At 41.3% G+C, this 10,158-nt stretch overlaps 2 protein-coding genes across 4 annotated transcripts in view; one reads left to right on the top strand and one right to left on the bottom strand.

Moving 5' to 3' along the window:
- RICTOR (RPTOR independent companion of MTOR complex 2) overlaps positions 1–1,839 on the top strand; it is a 97,019-nt gene extending 95,180 nt beyond the window's left edge. The window contains exons 40-41 of the transcript XR_012627178.1: positions 81–461; positions 787–1,839. The gene's annotated coding sequence lies outside the window, so the exon portion shown is untranslated. The remainder of the gene's footprint in view (positions 1–80; positions 462–786) is intronic.
- LOC141938141 (oncostatin-M-specific receptor subunit beta-like) overlaps positions 1–10,158 on the bottom strand; it is a 37,406-nt gene that overhangs the window by 3,920 nt on the left and 23,328 nt on the right. For all 3 annotated transcript variants that reach the window (XM_074856693.1, XM_074856692.1, XM_074856695.1), the window contains 9 exons: positions 7,801–7,960; positions 7,197–7,273; positions 6,573–6,789; positions 5,772–5,954; positions 4,484–4,585; positions 3,869–4,048; positions 1,997–2,161; positions 397–475; positions 43–115 (listed from right to left, as the gene is read on the bottom strand). In XM_074856693.1, coding sequence (XP_074712794.1) covers positions 43–115; positions 397–475; positions 1,997–2,161; positions 3,869–4,048; positions 4,484–4,585; positions 5,772–5,954; positions 6,573–6,789; positions 7,197–7,273; positions 7,801–7,960 — 1,236 coding nt within the window. The remainder of the gene's footprint in view (positions 1–42; positions 116–396; positions 476–1,996; positions 2,162–3,868; positions 4,049–4,483; positions 4,586–5,771; positions 5,955–6,572; positions 6,790–7,196; positions 7,274–7,800; positions 7,961–10,158) is intronic.

Genomic DNA, 10,158 nt, shown 5'->3' with positions numbered 1-10,158 from the left:
AGAATGGAAAAATTAAAAATACTAGATTTTCAGTGATCTTACCTTAAACTCTTTGAATGACAGCACTTTGCTTTTGTTAGGACTAGGTATTACAGGACAGCAGCACTCCTTCACCCTGGAAATAAGACAGCAAAACAAATGACATTTCTGTTCTCTCATCAAAGCATATTCTACCAGCAGAAGCCACACATAGATGTGTAGAGAAACAGCAGCAGGTGATGAATGTCTCAGAAATGCCACAAGCCAAATACTTACAACATCCACACAGTTGGACAGCCAAAGGAAAAAAATGAATGAGGCCTTACAAAAGGCTGGAAGCAACAAGACGCAGCTGTGGTTTGTGAATTGCACTAGTTATGTTCTCTGTCTACAACAGAAAAATGCATTGTAACTTACCATGTCATCTTCCAGCGACATATAGCTGCTACTAGTGATGGAACTATCACTAGCAGGACTAGAAGGTACAGCATGTTTGCTATGAAAGAAAAATATTTTAAAAATCTGTTTGCAACTTCTCACTGTTAAGTCAATATAGCCTGAGTTTCTGGGAGAAAAATAACAGCAAGATCACATGGAATAGCTGCCACTAACTCAGCAGTAAAATTGTGTGGCCTATGGCTGCTACATAGTTTAGCTGGAAGTTCTGGGATACAGCTATAAATCTTTGGACCAAAACTGAATTATTACTAGATTGATTTTAAGTTGCCCTCATGTTGGCATCTTAACTATAAGGGTAAATTTCCAAAAGTTAAGACAACACTAACTTCACCTAACTATTTGTTTTAGGTTTTCTTTCAAATCCCCAAGGATGACAGATTTTTACCGTGAGACATTAACAGAACATCTGTACCTCCAGTATGGATGGACTGTAGTAAGACAGACACTGCACAAGTGTTCATGCTCTCCTAGGATTTATGCTGACACAAGAATCTCAGTATTTCCTTCTAGCTGAAAGACACAGCCCTGGGCTGTTTTTCACAAACAGTTGAGGCTATAATAAGCAGGGCAATGGGGAGCACTAGTTAGTGCTCACCCTCCCTCTGCCCTGCCCAGTGCCCTTTTGTCCTGGGCCAGCAAGTTTGTGTGTCCCTACCACACACCACAGCAGGGAATGGACATTCTCCTGTTATCTTTTCTGGATTAATTAAGACCCTATTTTGATTTCCTGTGTGGCTGTACAAATGTCTGTGCCTGCGCAAGAGAAGGCTGGCTACTGGGAGCTGGAACACAGGTGTAAGAGGCAGAACTGACTCTGTGAGGGTAGCATGAGGGTTTAGACACTCTTCTGCTAGTTAGCCTGAAGCACGCAGTCTCCTCCCATGAGCCAATGCTTCACCCTTCCTACCCTTCCCCCTTCACCTCCACCCCCAATAAATTTTCCAAAACTAGGCATCTCTGATTTGGATCATAAGTTTCACAACCACAACTGCTGAGTGGTATTTTCAAGGGAACAGAACTACAGGCAAGTGATTTCCTCTTCTGCTTTGATGATCAAATCTGCCCAGTTAGCAAACTACAATGCTGAAGCCAACAACCCTTTCTTATTGACTTATTAAGGAGTTACCTTGGCAATGGCTTTAAAGCCTGATGACAATAAGAATCAACATTAGAAGTTCAAGAATCCATACAGATTTGCACACAGGTCTGTATTTTTTCCCATATTAGAAAACAAGTTAAATTCAAATGCAATTCTTCAACACATTTTAGCAAACAGGGCTCACTAGTCATGCAAATGTGCATATATCAAGCTATTTCCCAGAAAGATAGAAGACTTAAATAAGGATGTAAGATTATTCTTATTCTAAAATAAAAAATCACAGCTACTTAAAAGTATAAAAATGCCTTGTTGTTACGCACTTTTGTTTCTCAGTTGGATCCTCTCTCAAGTGCACATTAAATTGAATTAAATGTTTTCCCTTGAGAAAGGACGATTACTCTAACCTTTTAAATCATCCACCTTCTGCTGGAAGACAAATTTTCCACAGCCAATACTCACAGTTAAATGGTGTATCGATGTATCTAAAGTTAACGATGGGAGTCTCTCCTCCACCTGTGTATGCTTTAACCACTAGTTTGTATTTTGTGTTTGACAATAGGTTTTTCACAGTGTATCTCTTTTCTTCTGGGTTTTCAATTGTGTATTTACATAGCACTGAATCATCTAAAATGAAACAGATAAGATGGAATCATGGAATCGCACAATCACAGAATGGTTTGGTTTGGAAGGGACCTTAAAGATCATCTAGTTCCACCCCCCCTGCCATGGGCAGGGACACCTTCTGCTAGAACCAGGTTGCTCAAAGCCCCATCCAACCTGGCCTTGAACCCTTCCAGGGGGGTGGCAGCCACAGCTTCTCTGGGCAACCTGTTCCAGTGTCTCACCACCCTCACAGTAAAGAATTTCTTCCTTATATCTAACCTAAATCTATCCCTCTTTCAGTTTAAAGCCATTACCCCTTGTCCTATCAGTACAAGTCCTGGTAAAAAGTCTCTCTCCATCTTTCTTATAAGCCCCATTTAAGTATTGAAAGGTTGCAATAACGTCTCCCCAGAATGTTACAAATCAGCTTAACTGAGACTGCTAGACCACTGAAATAACAGAATGTTTTCAACTCGCCTTCTTTGTAATTTGCACACTTTCTTTTGAGAAGGATGATGCATCCTGACTCATTGCCTCTGGGCTGAACTCACATCCCTTCTAACTGGACTGTCCACAGCACTGCCCATCCTCTGGCAGACCACCTAATATCTTGCTGCCAAAAGCTGCAACTGTGTATTTTAATTTCATTTTACTAGAACTTTTTAACAGAATGATTTGTGTTTTGCCATTTCCTTTTTCACCAGAATCCTGTAGCCCTTAACCTTAGGTCAAGTTCTTTGAAGATACTCAAAAGCAAGAAATCTCTGCCTGAAAAAAAACTCATTTGCCTCTATTGTGCAGCTCCCAGACCCCAAGGAGTAAAGGGTTAGCTTATTCCTCCTGTTCCCAGTCACAGTTCTTGTCTGCTAGCTCAGACAAACTGGGAAGAAGGAAATCTTCAATTTAAACATTTTAAAGTCTACCTGGGATTACTCACAGAATTATAGTACTTCTATGGTTAGTTTAGTTCTGACAGGAATCCCTTTTCAGCCTGGTACTAGTCTAATCAGCAGAAGGATCTGATAAATGACATGACCCAACTGAAAGAAGAGGCAAGGAAAAAAAAATAAATATTCTTGAACATGTTGGAAACATCTGAAAATTATACTGGAGCAAAGTCAGCTGGAGCATTTTTGAGTGTGGAGTAGGAAGATCAGATGTAAAAGTCTAAACGTGGCTTTGTGCCACCCCACGCTCAGTTCTGCTGAAGGAACTCCACTGTAGAGCACATCCACAAATACTTTCACTATAAAAGAATTTAAATGGGGAATTTACACAGTGCTCCAATCCTGAAGGAAATAAATTGTATCCCATCTGTTTCTAAAATGCCCCAAATCCTAGTAAAACTAACATACTTCCTATGATTCTCATCCAAGTAGACCACAAACAGATGTTTTTGAAATTCATCCAGAATTCAGATTGCAAGAGGCAGAAACCTGACTCCTCCTACACTACTGCAAAAATTTTTTCTGGAGCTCACACTGAAGTTAGAAAGAGCTACAGACAACAGGATGGGGGCTCTAATTCTGTATAAACCCAGGACACACTTCCACCCATTAGCACCTCAAGAATTAGAGGAATAAAAACTAGCAGGTGTTGAAATCTGTATATTGCCCAATGATCCAATTTGCCTGGCTAATATGAACTGTCTAGGAGGCTGCAATACCAGCAACAGTCACGAAGTCTTTCACCTATAACACAACTTCCTAAATCCCAGAGCTCATTTACCTGGAAGAACATGTTTTTTGGATCCTTTCAAACTGCAGTCCTCTTGTACAGGCGACACATAAACATGGTAGCCTCTTACAAAACCAGACTGTGACTCATTTGTGGGATAAGAACCCCAAGATAGTGTTACTGCATTGAAAGTCAGTTCAACTTTTTCCACAAGAGGGTCAAACAGAGGAGCTGGAAGAAAGGAAATTCAAGTTAAGCTTGACATTATTCTTCAAGAATTTTTATCTTCTCATTTGAATAACATCTAAATTCCCATGTGGTGTTTCTGTTTATATCTTACTTGTATTTAAAAGCTGAACAGAGCCAAAGTGCTCCACAAAAATCTGTCAACTTCACAGAGCCTTCATGCAGTCCACATTATACACAAAGCTAATAGCAGCTTTGGTTAGCTATTCTAATTAACACGAATTCTACCTGGTCACTATACTAGTCAGATATCCTTGATGGAGAGCTATGTACATTGTACAATTTTAAATGCTTCACTGATGATGTAGAAACCACACAGCAAATACATATTTAGGCAGTTGCAGGAGGAAGGCTGTGGAATTCTGGTCATGACAGATGAATTTAGCAAATAAAAAAACCCTAAATATGTTGCCAACTTACGTAGCTCCCTGAGATAACCAGTCTTCTTCGCCAGTAAGAAAGCTCTATTAGCAACAGATCCATAGACGTGGAAGTTGTATCTCACGCCCGGAACAAACGCAGCTAGAAAATAGTGTAACTGATTACAAAAATAGGTTATGATTTGTCTTTTGGTTTTGCTTTTACTTAACTGCTTTCTACAGAGGTCTATAATGCATTAAAAATCTTCCTAGTGTGCTACCGTACTATTAAAGCAACTGAAATAGACACAGGGTAAACCAGTTCTTAGTGTGCATAATGTGAATTGAACACACTTATTCTGTCTCAAAGAGAGAAACGGGGGGGTTAATATAATTTTGTTACTCTAGAGTGTTCAAGATGAGTGCACAATAGACTCCAAATGCATCAAAGAGCAGGATAATTTCATATCTGTTTCTGGCACAGGCAAAGGTGGTGTTTTGGACTGTTTAATGTAGACATATACCAATACATCACGATTCCATGTTATCCTCACTAACATCCCCTCCCTTTAGGATTAACCAAGTCAATCCACTGAAGAACTGGACCACATTTTTTCCATGTGTTACCACGCTCTCCTTCATTAAGGGTGCAGGCTCCCATGTGTTTGTATGAATTGAAGTGCAGTTCCTTTACTGCATATTGAAATGCGTTCAGTCAAATTTTGTTCAAACATACTTCATTTCAAAGTGAACTCTCAGCTCAAGAGACACCAGGAAGGCTATATTCTTGCAGCTGTGGAAGTATTTCAGAGCAACTTTCACACAACCAGAAAGGATTTAGGTCTAATGGCCACCACTGGGATAAAAACCACACAACTGGTCCTAAGCAAGGACTGGTGCTGAGATACATTATTTGTGGCATACTGACAGCACTAAACCTCTCACTGCACAGTGGGTGTTAAATTGCCTGAGTCTAAACTTCTGACCCACGTTACAGATAAGGCAAAGCTTCATTTTCCATCTCTCCTGCTAAAAGATTTTTAACTCCTTCATTAACCTCACCATCCTCCTTCAAGATGTTACTACAAGCTACCCAGAAGAGTTTTTTTCTAAAATACTATGGTGACTTTTCTAAAATGCTATGCTGACTTCTAAGGGTTAATGGTGGTGGCACATTTGTGGTGTCTAATTCATTTGCTAGACAAAGCATGAAGCCACACGCCTCTGAAGAATTACACCTGCACTACACAGACTTCAATATTCCACAGGATTTGTTTCCTAAGTTCAGTTAATGTCCACAGCATGAAAGATTGCTCCACAGACAGAAAGAAAAATTGTTTGGCTTTCACCTGAGTTGATCAGAGCACTGGAAGTGTTGGGCCCAAATCTCTTCCACTGGAAATCACAAGGCTGCAACATCGGAAAGTTACACCAGTCGATAACGTAACTGTCATATATATGTCTGGGCTCCCAGGAAATAAAAATGCCATCATCTGTACCATTAACCTGTTCTTCTTTAAGCTCTTCAGTGCCTAGGAGTGAACAAATCAGTCTCTATTATTTTCCTGCATGAGAGCTAAGATTCATAAATGATCAATATAGTTTCTATGTTAAACTCTTAAAACAATAATAAAATAGTTTCATTCCTTCACTTCCAGACATACGGGATCTTTCCCATGCTGAAAGCTGATCTCTTTGCATGCTGAAAGCTGACAGCTCAAAAAACATCCAGTAATTATTACTATATATTCATAAAAAGAACTCAACTGCAGAAACCTGGAGTGATAAACAAAAAGTTACAAGAGGCTAAATCACACACAAGAGTTCCCCACCAAGCACTGGCTGCACCTTCACGGCACCTGCCACAGGTCTGAGGCTCTAGTTTAAGGCTAAATGAGTTTTGCTCTGTGGTGACTCTGTACAAAACAGGCCTTCTGTTGTAAGGGATGGGTCAAGGCACTTAAGCTTAATACACATACAGTTTCCACCCTGCAGGTAAAAATACAGTAATAATTTCCAGATAGCAGTGATGTGAGTTAACAGGCCAGGTTAATTTGTTCCCCCAAGACGATAAATTATCATTTCATTTAAAACAGGTAGAAACAAAACTCTCTTAATGGGAATCTAACTGAAAATACTCCTACTGTTACCTGTAGCTTTAGGGATGATCAGTACTGAAGGAAGTGAATAATTAACATTGTTCTTTGCCATGATACTGATTCTGTAGGAATGGTTATCAATTGAAATCCTTGTGCTATTGTAGACAGATGAAAAGGAGATGCTTTCAGGCTTAGAGCCATCTTCTACTTTTTCCCAGCTTACTTCATATGAAATACTTCTTCCATTTGCTCGAAAACTTGGTGCTTGCTGGGGAAAAAGTTACGGGGGTAGACACCAATTACTTAGTAAATTTTGCCAAAAAAAATTAGAGGAGCATTTAGAACTTTAACTAACTAATTGGATGTATTATTTCTGTAAGAATATAAATACTTGCTTCCATACATGCATACATATACTGGCTGAAATGGAAATGCAGAAATTGTCTTGTTATAATACTTAGAAAAACAGAAACATATGTCTGAAATGCCAGGACAGCACACCATCGTACAGCTACATACATTCTGAAATATGTTATATATATGTGTCTTAGATTCTTAAAAGACATTTTCATACTGAATTGCTATTAAATGCACACAAACTTGTTAAAGTTCATGGGAGAAGTTTCCAACCCCTTTATGAATGGTTTTGTTTCCAATTCCGTACTGATGTCTCACCTTCCAGAACAAGGTCACATTCCGTCCCCCCAGAACAGGTGTAATTTCTCTCCAGATGTCCAGTTTCCCTGATGGAGCTGCAATAAATACAGCAAAACAAAGATGCTCTAGGTGCAGAAAGGGTAAACCATTTAATTGCTTCCTCCCATTTGAAGAAATTCCACACCCAAACGCTCTTTTTCTCCATCACTCCCAGGTCTTGCCAAAACATTACCCTTTAACTTCTTCCTCCCTTCATTCTTTTTTCTGAATGAATATCTGGTTCATTTCTCTAGAAAATATTTCTTCGCTTGCAGTTCCCAGGTGCTTGTTCCTACCTCTGCACAGTTCCTCCAGCCCCCACAGAACACTTTAACTAAGTCCGTCCACCCTTCCAGTCATCTGGATTTCCCACTGCCTACACTGGATGAAATGGCAGAGACTGGCAGATAGGATGAGAGTTGTTTAAGAAGCCACCTTCCTAAAGTTTTCTTAGTGTGCTTCGACTTTTATGCATGCAACAGGCCTCTGCTTTAGCTACACAGCAGAAGAGTAGCAACAAATAGCAGAGGTGGCAAGTGAAGAACATCCTTCAAGCTTCCCTTCTCAATAGACTTGGACATACTTGCTTCCTTTGTTCTGATGGTTCGGGCTTCACTCCATTCACTCCACCTCCAGAAATGCTTAGCTGCACCACAGTGTACTCTAGCTGTGTATGTAGTGTATGGCTGCAGTCCACCCAGGGTGATGCTGGCATAATGGAGATGTGTGTCTGAGCTATTGTGCTGCAAGACAGAAAAACAGAAGAGTCAGAGCTTAGTTCAGCTTCATTAGCAACAGGTTTTGTCTGAAAAAATAGTTCTTCCTCTAGATCCTATGACAGCCAGTTAAGTTTCACCTGGAAAAGATAATCATGGAACAATAGTAAAAAAAAAAAAAAAAGATATGCACAAGAGCAAAACACTGGGAGATTCAAAAAGAGGTCTGAAAGCTGTCTCTGTGTAACTGTCTGAGTAGGAGTCATTCACAACCTGTCAAATGACTACCTCAAGCAGGGAGTTTACTGAGACCTTACCCTCACACAGTCTGGGTCTCTTACTCAGTTCATATAAGTAGGCTGCTGTTCCAGATCTATGCACGGCATCGACAGCTACATTTTCTGTCCATTTTTCCCTGACCTTTTCCCTCACTCCCTCGTAACAGAGAGGGTGAGTTCTGGTAAGAGTTAAAAACTGAGCATGCTTTTAAGCCTCTCCTCTAAACTGTCTCCTGCAATGGTCAGCTGTGGCAGTCATTTGATCTAACAGCTCTTGAGAAATACTTAAGACAATGCAGGTTGATCCTGATCTTCATAATGCCTTTTTAATATGCTAGAGGCAAGCTGCCTTCCTAAGAAAAGGGCTACAGAGAAACCACAGTACACATTCAAAGAGTCAGCCTCACTGTTTGTGAAAGAGTGGGACAAGACAAGCAGTCTACTCAAATGGGAAGAAAAACTGTTCTGGGTTCCCTCTCTAGAAACCAGACAAACTACCATCAAGTATAGTCAATAGTAGTCAGAAAGCTTCTGGACTAATACAGACAAAGCCTTCAACACTCCTCTCAACCATTTGTGAGTAAAATGATACGAGTAATAAAAACATGACAAATCAAGATGTGTCCCTCAGGGCTTGGTTTTGGGGCCACTCCTGTTTAACATCTTCATTGATGACCTAGACAAGGGGATCGAGTGCACCCTCAGGAAGTTTGCAGATGACACCAAGCTGGGTGGGAGTGTTGATCTGCTCGAGGGTAGGGAGGCTCTGCAGAGAGACCTGGACAGGCTGGAGCGATGGGCTAAGGCCAACTGGAGGAGTTTCAATAAGGCCAAATGCCGGGTGCTGCACTTGGGCCACAACAACCCCCAGCAGCGCTACAGGCTTGGGGAGGAGTGGCTGGAGAGCTGCCAGTCAGAGAGGGACCTGGGGGTGTTGATTGACAGCTGGCTGAACATGAGCCAGCAGTGTGCCCAGGTGGCCAAGAAGGCCAATGGCATCCTGGCTTGCATCAGCAATAACGTGGCCAGCAGGGACAGGGAAGTGATCCTGCCCCTGTACTCGGCACTGGTGAGGCCGCACCTCGATTCCTGTGTTCAGTTTTGGGCCCCTCACTACAAAAAGGACATTGAATGACTCGAGCGTGTCCAGAGAAGGGCAACGAAGCTGGTGAAGGGTCTGGAGCACAGGTCGTACGAGGAGCGGCTGAGGGAACTGGGGTTGTTTAGTCTGGAGAAGAGGAGGCTGAGGGGAGACCTCATCGGCCTCTACAACTACCTGAAAGGAGGTTGCAGAGAGCTGGGGATGAGTCTCTTTAACCAAGTAACGAGCAATAGGACAAGAGGGAATGGCCTCAAGTTGCACCAGTGAAGGTTTAGACTAGGTATTAGGAGGTATTTCTTTCCAGAAGGGGTTGTTAGGCGTTGGAATGGGCTGCCCAGGGAGGTGGTGGAGTCCCCATCCCTGGAGGTGTTTAAGAGTCGGGTCAACTTAGCGCTGAGGGATCTGGTGTAGTTGGGAACTGTTAATGTTGGGTTGATGGTTGGACTGGATAATCTTCAAGGTCTTTTCCAACCTAGACAATTCTGTGATTCTGTAATTCTGTGAAGATTAGGAATAGCTAACAGCAATTATAAGGCCTATAAGTATTTTCATCTACTTCAACAAATATCAGAACCCATCCAGCAGAGGACAGAACCACATATGTGGACCAGTCACAGTGTATACTGTGACCAGCAGTATAGGAAGTATTGGGAGTATGAATTAGTGCCAGCAGTGGCTGCCCACATGGACCACATCATCAGTGTAGACCTTAGGAACAAACAAATTCAGAAAACAGACACACCAACACGTTCACAAGATTTAGAATGTATTCATATTGCTGGGGATTTAATTTTTAATCTCACATCAAAAAGATACTTGCTATGTTTTTGTGTATGAAATTTAGG

This window comes from Strix uralensis, chromosome Z (genome assembly GCF_047716275.1).
Source record: "Strix uralensis isolate ZFMK-TIS-50842 chromosome Z, bStrUra1, whole genome shotgun sequence".
Lineage (NCBI taxonomy): Eukaryota > Metazoa > Chordata > Aves > Strigiformes > Strigidae > Strix > Strix uralensis.
Note: the sequence above shows the minus strand (reverse complement) of the source record. Positions and strands in the feature narration are given on the sequence as shown.